General features: G+C 29.9%; 2 protein-coding genes and 1 pseudogene across 2 annotated transcripts; all 3 read right to left on the reverse strand.

Moving 5' to 3' along the window:
• Positions 1 to 865: 865 nt before the first annotated feature.
• Positions 866 to 3577, reverse strand: LOC113849178 (zinc finger CCCH domain-containing protein 17-like). Its single transcript, XM_027478879.1, has 6 exons — positions 2555 to 3577; positions 2115 to 2300; positions 1925 to 2026; positions 1662 to 1817; positions 1367 to 1546; positions 866 to 1268 (listed from the first exon to the last, which is right to left on the reverse strand). The coding sequence occupies exons 1-6, from the start codon at positions 2996 to 2998 to the stop codon at positions 1026 to 1028; spliced, it is 1311 nt and encodes a 436-aa protein (XP_027334680.1). The 5' UTR covers positions 2999 to 3577; the 3' UTR covers positions 866 to 1025.
• Positions 3578 to 5414: 1837 nt separating this feature from the next.
• Positions 5415 to 8197, reverse strand: LOC113849180 (annotated as a pseudogene).
• A 2804-nt stretch (positions 8198 to 11001) lies between these two features.
• LOC113851110 (dehydration-responsive element-binding protein 2D-like) lies at positions 11002 to 11913 on the reverse strand. The gene has a single exon (XM_027481594.1). It carries the CDS (start codon positions 11911 to 11913, stop codon positions 11002 to 11004), a length of 912 nt encoding a protein of 303 aa, XP_027337395.1.
• Positions 11914 to 15459: the final 3546 nt, after the last annotated feature.

Below are 15459 nucleotides of genomic sequence, written 5' to 3' on the forward strand. Positions count from 1 at the left end.
CGTTAACACATGTTCAGCAAGTCCCTCCGCTATTCCCACAAAATAAATTGTGGAAATAAGGTAACTGTAGTCATGGGAATATTTCTAATTATATAGGGGTATTGGAGTGCCCTCTGAAGCAGCAAATTACCGCAAAAACCAGGCCAGTACCAATCCTTGTAATTGTGGCTGCTTTTCTGTTGGCTTTTTTTAAGTTTGGAAATGAAAATCTGAGTAGAAAGCATATGAATTGTGAAAAATGAAGCGAAGCGGATTGGATCAAAAAGAGAACGGTAATATCACTATCATTTTTAAAACTGGATTGCAAGTATGTTGTTTGTGCTACAAAGAAAGTGTTGCCAGCAACCACAAGTAAACATAAGCAATGAAGGTAAAATACCCCAAGAAGATCAAAGGAGCAAGGCTTTTCACAATTTATACTGTGATTTAGGTTCAGTAAAAATTATAAAAAAATATTTTTTAAATTTTAGTAAAAATTATAATTTCAGCTTTTTTAGAAGTTATTAAAAACAAATTTAAAAGAATAAATTTATATTATTTTAGCTTCTACTTTTTTTATTTTAACCAAACAATTAAATAGCTGAAAAGTAATTTTTTTTTTTAAATGTTTTCATGAAAAATACTTTCTCAATCGGTGGGGGAGGGATACCTTTTTTTTTTTTAATGAAAAAAGAATATCTATAGTTATTGAAAAATAAAAGAAATCCACAATATTAAATAATTTTACATTCGTAATTATCACATTGTGAAAATTCCTCTAATTGTTATTTTCCACATTTTTATTAAAAAATGTAACCGAGGATATAAAAGCAATGTGCAATACAAGGAAAAGCAAGAGAAGTAAAAATGGAACAAAGTGAAGGAGAGAAAAAATGGAATTGGAAAATTCAATTTGATATATATATATTGTATTTACAATGGATATTGTTCATTGTTCAATACAGCACAGTGAAAAATAAATTGATTGTTTTGAGCACTGCATCAAGAGGAGGCAGATGCATACAGTATCATTCAAATTTCTATAGTTAAGAGGAAGCCATCTTGGGTTCTTCCAACCATTTCCAAACCTTCAGCAAACCAGTACCATCCCCAGTGAAGAAGAGACCACCAGGACCTAACACCATTGATCGAACCTCTCGCTTTGCAAATATACGACCTCTCTCTGAAAATGATGGCAATTCATACATGCGAACTGAATTGTCTATGCATGAGACAAATAATATTGGCTTCTCTTCTGCATTAGTCATCCCAAAAAGTGAAACAACATCCTACAATAAAAGCAAAATATCAGCTGGATGTCTACAAATGACAACACGATCAAATTATATTCTATAGTCACATAGGTTTTCGTTGTTAAGTAACTTACATTTTCCTCTCGGTGCGTATATGTCACCTTCAAAGTTCCCTCTTCAGTGGCAACCCAGATTTTAATTGTGCAGTCAGATGAACTTGATAACAAATAATGGTCCCAACAAATAAGGGATGTGACCACGTCAATATGCTCATTGAGTGTCATTTTACACTGTAATGTATCAAGGTCCCAAACCTGAAGAAAACAAAATATCAAGAGCTGTTCATAAAAAATTATATATTTGAACAATATCCAGTTCAAAAAAAGTACATATATTTTAAAAAAATCCACATGGGGGCAATATACATACCTTCATACTTTGGTCCTTGGACCCTGAGAACAGCATTTTGCCTCCAACAGCCAGGCAAACAACAGCTTTAGTGTGGCCAGTTAGTGAAGCAACCAGTTCAAAAGGGGTCGTGGCTTCAGAGCTAGAGCTGCCTCTCCATGCAGAAATTATACCATTCTGCAATTTAAATAATCAGATGATACATAAATCGTTTGATGACAGAAAAGAAATGTTTAAGAGAGAATTACAGTTAAATAACCATAAACCATGGTACGGTTAGTTACCTCTGCTGCAGCAAAAAGTGTATCATTGCCAACAACCATGGCAAGGACTTGTCCTTTAGGTCCATCAAGAGTAAATTCTGAAGCAGTCTGAATATTCCAAGCCTTCACAATAACCACATCCATGTAATCAGCTTACAAGCACTACTCCTATATAAAAGACATAATCACACAATGAAAAAAGAGAGCATACCTTGACAGCATTTCGCACACCAACAAAAATCCATGGCCCCTCGCTGATCAAAGAGCTAACTACAGCCCCAAGATTTATCAAATTTGCAGATTGACCAGTGTGGCAGTCCCATATACGAACTGTCCCATCGGTGCTGCCGGAATAAAGTTTGTCAGACCCAACTGGAAGGGCAATCCCGGTGATGACCTGTTGTCAAAAGCTTAAATTTAATTACTCCAAAGATATTAACATAAAAGAGGCATGCAGATAGCAGCATATTGTTACACTATAATGCTCTACGATTCTAATCAGTAACTAGTAACTACTATAACATCAAATAAAAAATTGGGTCACAGATTAAATTAGATTAAATTATAATAATAAAGAATTATTGCAGAAGCAGAAGAATTTTATAAAAAAGTGTTGTGTTTAATACTTAAAGGGGTATTAGAGTCAGCTACCTTCTTGTGGCCTTGAAGCTTTGCCAATGTGGAAAACCCATCACCATAAAACCATGAATGTAAATTCCGGCACCTTTCACCATGTACACAATTGCCATTTGTCCAGTATTTACATATAACTGGTGATGGCTTCTGAGAACTCTTGGCAACACTTGTCCCATCTTCTTTATCTGCACTCTTTCTAATCAATACTGTCTTTGAGTTACTCTTGGAGGTGTTCTCAGACAAATGGGGCCTCCTTGAATAACGATAAGCAGTATTGGGCCTTCTGGCATCGTGATAAGGAGTAGATGGCAGTGGTGATTCTCCATGCAAAAATCTGCATGGATTTCTGTTGCATTTACCAGCTTGCCAATACACACACGTCGTCCCACCGAATCGTTCCGTCCTTTTCGCGACCTTTATATCCATAATGCTATAAAAACACGAATATTCCAATTGCATCTCTAATCAGACACCGTATCGAATCAATAAATCCTCCATAAACCACAAGCCGATGTCCCAAATTTTCCATTACAAAACTCAATAACATAGTTGTAAAGCAAACAATGAACACAGACACCAAAAACTACAGCAGAACAAGTCGATCGACGAAGATTTAGTCCATCAAAGTCAAAACCCATAATAGAATTGGACTAAAGACTGATAATTTAACTTTGTTCAACCCCGTTGTTCGCCATTATCCTAACCCCCCAGAATTGGGTATCGCCGATCCTTCATAAAACCTTAATAAATAAACTAAAAGGATTCCTAAAATCGAAACCCTATATTTGCACCCAGGAAGCACGCAGAACTTCAACGAGATTATTGAAATAGGAGAAATCCTATACTCTCGCAGATCATCCATAGTAAAAGAGACAAAGAGAGAACTCTAACACGAAGATTATTTTTGGATGCGAATAAGAAGCAAACCTGAGTGAGGAAAACGCAACGAAAAGACTGACGAGTTGTGATTTGTCGGAATGATCAGAGAGAGAATCAGAGAAGAGAAAAGGGTTTTCTATCCTCTAAATCAGAAAGTATGGCTGATGTGTGTTGATAGATGGTTATTTATAGGTTTCTTAACTGCATCTAAATTTCAAACTCTGGTTTTGTGGTTTAAAAAACAGAAAATCTATCACACCAGATTAAAAAATCTTAACTGATTTAAAAAATTTAAAACTAAAGATATACAAGATAATATTAAAAATTAAAAAAAAAGTAATTTGTTAATATGGTATCTAAAATTATTATGTATTAAAATATGAAATTTTAGATAAAATAATTGAAATATAAAAAATTTCAAAATTAGCATTATTAATTTAAAAAATTTAAATTTAAAAATTTATTTTTCTTAAAATTAATTAATTTGTTAGAATTAAAAAATTTATTAAATTTTTAAATTTACTTATCTTATTTAAAAATTGTTGGCAATTTTTAAATATCATATTTCTATATTTTTTTAAAATTTTCATTTTAATATATAATATTTTTAAATCTCATATTTAAAATGATTTTCTTTAAAATAATTTTTAGAATAAATTTATCTTTAAAATAAATAAATAATAATACAAAGATCAATTTTAATTATTTTTATTGTTGAATAAGATTATTTATAACTCAATTTAACTAATTTACTTGTTTCAAAGTGAGTATCTAGAATATATATATATATATATATATATATATATATATATATTTATTTATTTATTTATTTATTTAAAGTATTGTGTAAGTTAAACTCATTGGGTTCAGGGAGTGAATAAAACAAGAATTATTTAAATATATTATCACTAAATGAGAATTTTGGTCTCTTCAAAACAATTTCAGTTAATCAAGTCTCCTTATTTTTAAAATTGCGTAAATTTATTTTTAAATCAATTTTTTCTACTTAAAATCTTAATTCTTTTATTTTATTTTATTCAGATTCTTAAGGATTTCTAATGAAATTGGAGCATTTAAGATTTTATATATTTATATTTATATTAAAAATAATCATACCATATATAAACCTAAGTTATAATAAATTTATAATTATTAAAAATCATTAAAAAATATTTAAACATATAAAAATTGATTAAATGTTATAAAATAATTATTAAATAGTATTTTATAAAATATTATTTTATCATTTAATTATTCTTTAGTTAAAAATATTTAATACTAATGCTTAATTAAAATTCTAAATTATTAATGTACTATATCAAATTTAATTAATAAAATTAAATAAATACAAAAATTAAATTTAATTTAATTTTATAATATAATTATATTTGATATTATTTTTATAATAAAATTTTAATATATTAAATAAATATTTTTTATTTTTAAAATTATTTTTATATTTTAAATATAATTTTTAATTTATTTAAATAAAATAATTTAATAAATATTATAAAAAATGATATAATAGTTATTACTTATTCTTGTAAAATAAGTGAGTTAACGTCCCCTAACACTGATTTTAACCTACTTTTTTTTTATTCTGGAAGCTTAGAATTAATATAAACTTATTAATTATAGGATTTTAAAAAGACAAAGTTATAGTAAAGCTCAAAGTTTTGGTTTATTTTGACAACTCTATTGAAAGTATATTATCATGCTCTTTTAATGAAATATTTTATACACCTTCTATCATCGGAGAAAATTAAATTTTTTTCTTACAAAAATAATTATTTTAAGAAAAAATAAGATCGCAACATAAGTAAACATAAATGTGTATAATTATCTTGATCTTACTGCTAAACCAATGCCTCTATTCTACCTAGTTCTTCAATGAGAATATATGACTTTTTATTCATTTCATAACTTTTACATATTAAGACATTATTTAGTTCATAACAAGTAAATTGAAGAATTAAATAGATTACAACATTAGTGTTTAAGGATATATCTCAAGAACGGTCAAAAGCCCAGTCAAAGGAGATATTTTGTAGTCTTGGAACCCTGCTTCCATGAAGATCTTCTTCCATTCTTCTTCAGTTCTCTCTTTTCCATTCACACATGCCATGTTTACATCCATAAGGAGCTTTAGTCTTGTAACTTCACGCTCATCTTGCTTTTGGTTTATGACAATATCTATGAGAATTACTTTCCCTTTTTTCCCATTACCTGAAATACCTTCGTCACAATTTTTCAATCTTTATGCAATCATCATCAGTCAAATCATGTAAAATCCATGCAAAAATACATAAAAGAAAGATGGATCAGAATTAGATATGTTGTTAATAACTTAACGTGAGAAGCAAGTGTGTTTGGAAACTGTTTACAGTGAAAAATGACAATTTGTAAACAAATAATCCAAAGATCAATTTGGGGACTGGATTTAGGTTCTCTTTGGGTTCTTTTAAGTGTGTTGTTAACGAGATGCTCAAATTAACAGCGTAAAAGAGTATTAAGCAAGAATAGAAAATAGTAATTATGCAGAATTGAATCAAACGTAGATATTTTTACAAAAATATAGTAAGCAGGAAATAAACAGCGTACAAAGACATAAGCAGCAAGAACTGAAATTAAAATGCGGAAGGGTAAATGTGCAGGAATGTAAATATGCTGGAATATAAACGTACGACTCCTTACAACGGCGAACAACGGCCACCGTGGGTCTCCTTGTAGCTGGTGTCTGGCGCAGTGCAGGGTTTCAGCGTCTCAGAGAGTTTAGGTGTAGTGTCTGGGTGCAAAAAGTCGTCCTCTGTAAAATAGCGCTTTGGAGTATTTATAGACATGAGGACCACCACCGTTCTCCTCCTTTTGCGGGCACTTCTTAGTAACTTCCTTCAACTGTTGACTCTCATTATCCACGATTGCTTGTAATCGTGTTGTTAGTTGGGGCTTCTTTCGTAACCGCTATCGCCCACGATCTCCTTTGCATAGTGGTGAATGTTGATAACTGCTGGTAACCGCTTTTGGATTTTACAATGACTTGACCTATCCAGACTTTTGTTTTTCTATCTTTCGAGTATTTCTGGGAGAAACCTGAGAGATTCACTTAGTGTTATGTCCTTAGAATAATTTCTTCTTGACTTCTCTTTTCGAGCAATTCTAGAGTTTTGAGAGCTTGTCTTGATCTTGTAGACTTAGAATATTTTCTTTGCTTATTTCTGTTTCTCGAGTAATTTTGGAGGGACTAGAGCTCAGCCATGTTTGTGGACTTAGAATATTTCTTAACCACTTCCTGTTTTTTGAGTAATTCTGGAAAAAATCTGGAGCTTCCACTACGTTTTGTGGACTTAGAATATTTTCTTGTAAGTCCTAATTTTCGAGCAGTTTTGAGTGTCAGGGACTTGGAAACTCCTCAAAACGCCTCGAAAAGTCATCAATGTTGTGGACTTAGAATATTTTCTTGCTAGTTCTATTTTTCGAGTAGTTTTTGGTGTCAGTGACTTGAAAACTCCTCAAAACTGCTCGAAAAAAACCTTCAGTTTTGTGAACTTTGAACATTTTCTTGTCTTTCAAGCAGTTTAGAGAAAAATCAACAATGTGATAAAAATCTTTTAAAATAGCTCGAAATATGTTCCTTTTAATAAAAACTAAAGGTCTTAGATGCTCTTTCAGTATTATCTTATGTTCAGGCCTATTTTTTTGCTCCTTCTTAACTCTCAAAATTTTGTCAAAATGTAACTTCTCTCAAGATGATTTTTAACTTAGAAAATTTTTCTTATCCCAAACAAAAACACGTTAACAATTATGTAAATGTAAATCTAACACAGAAACTAGATACATAAATTCATGACCAATTAAACGTGAGTTTCATGCGATGAGTTGTGGACCTTGTGGTCAAGTTCACTATATTTTTGTTCATATATGCGTACCTTAAATAGAACTGCATCAGCCTTGGGAATCGATTCAAACATGTCCCCACCAACATAAGTCAAATTGTTGCTTCCCAACAAGTTCTCTACAACCTGCGGACGATCAAACACACTGCATTTCAATTGAGGAAATGCACCACAGATAATCTTGGCTGTGGTTCCAGTTTCACCACCAATATCCACAATAGAATCCAATCCCTCAAAGACCAAATGACAATATCTCAGTGCCAAGTTTATCATTTGAGAATCACTAGCCATTGCTTCATTGAATAGCATATTACATGCTGGGTTTCATCAAGAAACTTCCAAAAATGTGATCCTAAAGAGACGCCAAATAGTGTGAGATCTTTCTCATAAATCCACTTTTTCAATTGATGGTATGAACCTGAAAGAGTTGGGTCAAGAACACACTCAACCATGGGAGCTATAAGCAAAAGTCAGTGCCTTTAACAATTAGCTCTGATGCAACTGTGAGAGCATATAGTTCGTTTTCTTCTTTGTTATCATGGATTCTTACTATTTCAAAGAAAGCTTGGGGTGCCATGTAGAGCATGATACTTTGCACATTACCAAGTCTTGAAGAGTAATGGGTTGGCCATGGTTGTGGATTATGTTTGGTATGTCAAGCTCAACGATGCATTTAAGACACAGAGTCTGTGAAAGCAAATATATGTCGGTACAAGAGAGCTTGACCTTGAAAGTCTCGCTCGACGGCCATTGATTGAAGCCATGATTGGCAATGAATTCGATTTGTGTTTTTACCTGTTTTTTAGGATTTGATTTTTCACTTGATTTATATAAAGGCTTCAACTAGCTACCTTATCTCCGAAACTTGTAGTTGAACTATGACTTCTAATTGTCACAATCAAATGAATATTAATGTAAGAACGACTATTATTCCAACAAAGTGGAATATGGCTAGTCGGCAACAAGAATTGAAGTTCGTGCGATAAATACATTGAACGAATGATGCATCTCTAATCTCTTTTCATTTTCACACACCATAGATTACCTAAATTATATTCTACTGATCTGATAGGATGTTTGGGTCTAGGTTATGCTTACTAAGTCCCTGTCTAGTTTATGCACAATACATTTTGTAGTTTTTAATAAAAAAATGCATTTCAATAAAACTAACAAAACAATTCTATTTTTATTTTCACTTTTAATTATAAAAATGTTACCTTGTTTTTATTCGTTTAAAATATTTATATAAGAGATAATGCAAATAAATTTTATTATTTTACTATTTCTTGTATTATTTTAAAAAATAAAAAACAGAATAAAAATAAACGAAAATGACATTTTTATAATTAAAATGAAAATAAAAAAGTAGAAAGCATTTTCTAAACTAAAGAGTCCCTTTCATTCTCTCTTAATTCCTTATTTCTTGGCAATTATTATTGAAAATTGATCCTCTTTGTACTAAGTACTCAATCTTTAGTTTTGAATATGATTTTATTGTGTGAATGTACTATAATTCGTATCTATATGAGGTATTTATTTGAGATTATAATCATTACATGTCTTCTATGTTTGAATATTTAATAGTAAGCAAAATAAAATAGAATAAAGCAAAAAAATTGAAGCAAAATAAAATAAAACATTCCCTTCATTATTGATATGTATTATAATAGAATAAAAGTTTATTTTAATTTCATCACCTACCCTAAATTGAAAAAGAATAAAAGATAATTTTTTAATAAAAGAATATTTCATTATATACCATTTTAAATTTAACAAATTTAAATAATAAAAATATTAAAATTTTGTTTCATCGTTTTCCATCCCATCACTTTTTTCTTATCCAAACACAGCTAGCTATACTAAATTGTTTCAAGTCACGACTTGATACATTGTGGTACGTATTTTCTTTTTCTTAGGTCAATTACTTCATGCTAAGTATATGTGGTCCACTTTGGTAGACTTTTGTGGACAACTTTTGGTAAGGCGTGCTTAAGGTGAGTGATATGGTATAAGAAATAAATAAAAATAAAATAATAATAAAAATAACCTTTTTATATTTAAATAATAAATTAGATACATGATATGATTTTATTTATTTATTTTTGTTTCAATTTTTTAATAAAAAATTACAGTAAAAAAAATTAATATGATAAGATTGTATAAAAGATCAATCTATTGATTGATTCGATAGAAACAATATATATTATTATATTCTCTCAAATGTGTACCGAACAAATTCTAACTGATTATTATATGTGTGTTTTCCTTTTTAAGTTACTAGAAAATGACTAAAATTACATTTTTCCTTTTTTTAAAAAGATTTGCTTATTTCATAAAAAAAGTATTTAACTATTTTAAAAGATAGGCAATTTTTTTAGTTAAAAATACTTTTATTTTAAAAATAGCACAAACAAACTGGCCCTGAAAATTGGTTAGTCTTAGCTGGCTACCTCAATAAATTTGAACATATTTAACTAAGGAAGAAGTGGCAAACACTTTTTCCAAACAAACCAAGGAGTTAGTTTGCGGAGCTAATCTTGTAAACTAAACCACAAGTTTACATAAAAATAAAATTTTCACATTCGGTGTAAAAAAATCATTATTCGAATTCTTAGAACAAAACACTTTCTAGTTAAAACAATACTAAAAGTCTAGATTTTTATGAAGGTAATATTTACTATATACTATCTATCCCCACAATTCAGATAAAATTTGATGATTACTTTCCACTCTCGCAGCTGTTATGCTTTGCTCAGCTTCTCTCCATTTGCTTGCTGCATTTCTCGAACGTCATTGCATATCCAAACTTAAACTTTGATAGTTACATTCCACTTGTTATTAATTATCTTTGTTACCCACAAGAGAGCCACTTCATTAATATGAAAACATGAACGTCTTATATATGCCATCCAAGTATAGGTGCCTTTACATAGCTAAAGTACTCTAATTCACCTACCTACCTACCTAATTAAAAACTTTTATTTGAAGCAATAAAATTTGACATTGTATATAATATTTTTATCTTTCATTTATTTTTATCTTTTTTTACATGCACACGTCTCAAAAATATATCATAAAGCACAATGACACGTCTTTGGATGTCCACTTTTGAATATTCAAACAACATTTTCCTTACTCAAGGGCTTGGTCTCAATCGAGACTCTAGATTGGAGCTTCAGTAAACAAGCATATTAATTCTCTGAAACTAACAATAGATCCAAATTTAACCCAGTGAAAAAGAAAATACAGTAGCTGCCAAAGAAGTAATGGATGTGATTCTTCTGACTGAAAAGTAATTGCCAATATATTTTAATTCAAGGATGTTTATATTACATACATATATAGGCACATCCATGTACATCACATGCTCCTTTTCGCTTTTCAACCCAAATTAACTTAGGCTGGTGTTCATATATATGTTACATCCCAAACACTACAGATAAAATCAACTTGAAACAAAGTTCATTCTGCAGCTAAACCTGCATCATGAATTTCATGTCATGACATAAACACTTTTTCCCTAGAACCAAGTTCTCTGTTGTATATACATGCTGTGGAAACTTCTCCTTCACCAAAACATGTATTTATTCTCCTAAGCTTAAGCTTCCCACTTTTTCAAAGATTCCCAAAACAATCAAAATAAGCCAATAAGCACCTCCATGCTTATAATCAGTACATATTCTTTCAATTTCACTTCTTATTGTAATATGGAGAAGCATAACCATTACATGGGGAGGCAAAACCGTTATATGGAGAGGCATAACCGCTATAAGGGGATCCACAATCATAAGAAGAGCCAGTGAAAGTTGGGGGCACAAGCACAGAAGAAGACACCTTGAACCTCTTACTCCTTGAACCCTCACTTCCACTGGCATCATTGCTATCAGCCCACCCCATCAATTGGTCCAAGAACCCTTGATCACCAACACCAACTTCCCCTATATCCGACCCATCAGAGTCCAACCCGGGTTGTCTGAACCCGACCCACTCAGAACTACAATCAGACATACTAGAACTTTCCCAAGTAGCAGCAGGGTAATCACCATCCACAGGTGGCACAATAATACTAGGCTGCACCACTTTTTCAATGTTTTTCATATCCATTGCAGGGATTTGGTAACTCCTACGATGGAATATGCTAGCAAAAGTGAAGTGGTCACTCACCCTACTCTTTGAGGACTTGTTATCACTTGCTCTAGCCATAATGCTTTGGAGATTCTTGCTCAACTTGGCTTTCAATGAAGCAAAGCTCAAACCATGCTTTCCATCAGACCCAGTTGAAATTAAAAGCCCTTCACTAGAAGGATTAGAACCTGATTGGCCTATGGATTGGTTCACTGGTGCAAAGTTGGTTCGGGCATTTTCCCCTCGTAGTGCACGAGCTGCTTCATCATAAGCCCTTGCAGCTTCTTCTGGTGTATCATAGGTTCCAAGCCACAACCTCACATGCTGAGAAGAGTCTTTGATCTCAGCCACCCACCTTCCTGAAGGCCTTTGCCTCACCCCAATGAACCTTTTGATGATGGGTTTGTTCGATTTGGCTAAATTGTTTGTAGTACTGGTTGTAGCAGAAGCATATTTCGTAGCTTCAGTTCCTGCCATAAGTAGCTAGAATAACAAAAAAAGATACAGTGAGAAGAGAATGAGATTTTAGTTTTGATTAGCTAAACTTGTTTTGGTTTGGTTTGGCTTTGGTTGAGTATTTTTAAGGCAATGATGATGTATGATTGGATAGAGAAAACACATTGTTTGATTAATGATATTGATCTTGCTGTATATATATATATGTGTAAAGTTTTGGAAGTGAGTGAGTATGAACGTGAGTATATAGTATATACCCGTCACCATTTGTAGTTTGTACGTTTCTTCAAGCTTCTAATTTTTAATGTTTGTATTGTGTGCTTTCATGTACTTGCAAGTTGCTCTTCTTGCAGCTTGGATGGGTTTAATTGGCGTAATTGGCTTGTGAAAATGCCACCAGTTGGTATTACATACGTCCATGCATAATTAGTGATTTTAGAAAAATGTTATCAATATTTCTTAAACACTCAAATTAATAGTATTAACACATATTTATCATGTAAGCCAAACATAACTATACTTTGATTTTTAGACAGGCAAATAGTGTCAACACACATTTAATACTTTTAAAATTTTTTTATTTCTAATGTGTATACACTCTGAGTGAGTGTTTAGAAATTAATCAAAATCACATCAAGCCACATTTTAACCTTAAAACTATAACTTATGGCGTTAAAATGAATTTATATTCAAATAAATTCAACATAAATCTAAACATACACTAATTCTTAGTGTTTATATCAGCTATTAAACTCCCCAATTTTACTGAATTTTCAAACACGGTATTTTTCAATGTATAATTGGATCCCAGTAAATTAATAATGACTATAAAAACAACCTTATTTGGTAAGATCCAATGATATTTTACATATATAAAAAAGTATTTTAGTAATTATTTAGCAAGTATTATATATAATCAAAATTTTCCATTGTAATTAATGTACGTTATGAGAAAATTTTATGTTAAATATTAATTTAATCATGCATTTTATTAAAATTTAATGATTTAAGTCATTGTTATGATTTTAAAATTTATATTTTATAAAAAATTATTAAGTGAGGCAGGAGTTTAAATTTGAATTATTTAAATATAATTTTAAATTTAAATTTAAACCTTCATTACTGAAATAAAATGACTTCTTCTTGAATATATTCCTAATCTAAATAAAAAAAAATTGTATTATTAAGATTTGTGGTAATAATAGCGATTGTGGAGGGTTCTGAAAGCTAAAAAAATAACTGAGTCAACATTTGTTGTTTGGGATAGCATGGTCAATATTTGCTAAAGTCCAAGTTGAGCCGTGTTAATCAGAAATAGCCACAAAATGATCCAAACACAAAATAATTTACAACGATGCCTGCAATCTGCGCGCAGAAACAGATATATCGGCCAACTTCGAGTAATGCTGCCTTTGTGATTTTTGTATTTGTAATTTTGCATAACTTATAATTCACTTCCCTTTTAATTTAGTTGACCATTTATACTTTAACATTTTACTTTTCTCTTTAACTTATATAAACATGTACGGTTGAATTTTACGTGCATGCTAAAATCATATATAAGTATAATTAATTTATGTCTGTAATTTCATTTTATTTAATTTTTTTAGTTGGTTGAATTAAAATTTTCAACCTAAATTTTATCTAATAATTAATAAAATTATAATAAAGGTGCATTATTAATTTATATAAACTTATAATATATAAATAAAATATAATAATTGATAGAAATAGAAATAATCTGTAATTATTTCTTATTGATTTTGTATTAAGTGAGTTCTGAATTTAGTTTAGCTATTTACTGTAAATTGATACTAACAGATTGTATCCTAGAATGGCATAATTAGTAGCTTAATTAGTGGCTCTATATTTTTGTATATATTGATGAGTCATGAATGAAATTGACACGGAATTATTTCTTACAATAATTTTTATTTTATATATTTTTTATAAATCTACGTAAACTAATTATATATCATATATTTATTAATTACTAGATAAAATTTTAGGACAAGAGACTTAACTGAACACTTAGAAACTAAATTCAAATAAGGATAAAAAAAACTACACATAAACTAAAGTGTAAAGACTAAAAAGTACAATTAACTGTTATACATATAAGTTAGTACGATTACTTAGTCAATTTGAGAAATAAGCATTCACAAATCAGGTTAAATTTAATAAATCATTTTTAAAAATATTTTAGTAAAAGAAATCATCTGTATGTATATAGTATTAACATTTTCTGTACGTAGACTTGATTTTCTTTTAAATGCGGCGTCTTATATTTTATTAGTAGGATAATTTTTTTATAGTATAGGTTTAACGCATAAAAAGTAATATCTATTTAAGAATATTGTATAAATATTCTTTATCAACACAATTAACCTAATTTAAGGGTGAATATAGTCTAATAAGAGAGATATATCTATATATATAATTTATAATAAAATTATTATTTTATATTTTATTATTATTTACATTAGAATTCTTAAAAGTTTCTTTATCTCTGATTTCTCCTTTTATATATATATATATAGGAGTAAGATTTTTTTATAGTAGTATAAATTTAAAAAAAATTATATTTAATCTAAACTTTTTATTTAACTTATATATAATAATTTATTATTTTACTGACTATTAAATATAAGTTAAATAAAAGAGTTTTTAGATTTGAACTAACATAAAAATATATTTATTTATACATATTGTAGTGAAAAGTGAGTTAAGTGCATTCATAGGAACAAAGGTATTTCGTATGGATGTTAGGCGAGCTAGTGATTAGGTATCAATGCCACGACAGGAAAAGTGAAAAAAGAAAAGAAAAGTTAACTTAGTTTGTTTTGAGTCTATGTTGTAAAGGATATCATCAAAATTACCAATAGATTATTTGTTGCATATTGCCGTTGCCATCTTAAGCTGCCTTAAACACCATATTACCCTGCCACTGCCATCACCCTCGATATCTTACCGCTGTTACTGTATATGTAAATGTATCACTATCATAATATTCATTCATGTTACAGGAAATATCAAAATCAACAGAAGCACAAGCTACGAGGCATGTTTAATGGGAAAAAAATTCCAGTTTAATTAGCCAGACAAATGGGTATTTAATTGCTTGTCCTTAACTTCAAAAGCTAAGAAGTAAACGTATTAAAATTGCTAAAATAGTTTATCTCTTTCAATAAAAGTCTTTTAATACACAAATTATGAATAGAATCCTAGTGCCTGTTTGGTATACTTTTTTCAAAAATAAAAAAATATATATATATATATTTACTTAGTTTAAAAAAAAAGTAAAAATAATCATTCTTTGAAATAAAGTTAAATCAAACACATATTCAATACGTAAAAAAAATTAATCTGGCAACTAGATGAGGTTTTATTGGCATATGAAGTTTATCCATTAGTAGTAGGAAGCTAATTAATGGCAGCTAACTTGGGAGTGGCTAAGCTGTAGCCGAGCAAATAGAAATGGTGTTAAAGAAATACATATAGAATCAGACAAAAGAAGGGCCGTCAAAGTTTGTCGCCATACAAAAGAAGAACGGGTTCGCAACGTTA

Source organism: Abrus precatorius, unplaced genomic scaffold (genome assembly GCF_003935025.1).
Source record: "Abrus precatorius isolate BTA unplaced genomic scaffold, Abrus_2018 Scaffold9, whole genome shotgun sequence".
In the NCBI taxonomy this organism is placed as follows: Eukaryota; Viridiplantae; Streptophyta; class Magnoliopsida; order Fabales; family Fabaceae; genus Abrus; species Abrus precatorius.

Coding starts and splice junctions, on each gene's coding strand:
- LOC113849178 (XM_027478879.1), bottom strand. CDS start 2,998: ATGCAATTGGAATATTCGTGTTTTTATAGCATTATGGATATAAAGGTC. Junction 2,027..2,114: donor GTGTGCGAAATGCTGTCAAG/GTATGCTCTCTT, acceptor GTTATTGTGAAG/GCTTGGAATATTCAGACTGC. Junction 1,818..1,924: donor CACTTTTTGCTGCAGCAGAG/GTAACTAACCGT, acceptor TTTAAATTGCAG/AATGGTATAATTTCTGCATG.
- LOC113851110 (XM_027481594.1), bottom strand. CDS start 11,913: ATGGCAGGAACTGAAGCTACGAAATATGCTTCTGCTACAACCAGTACT.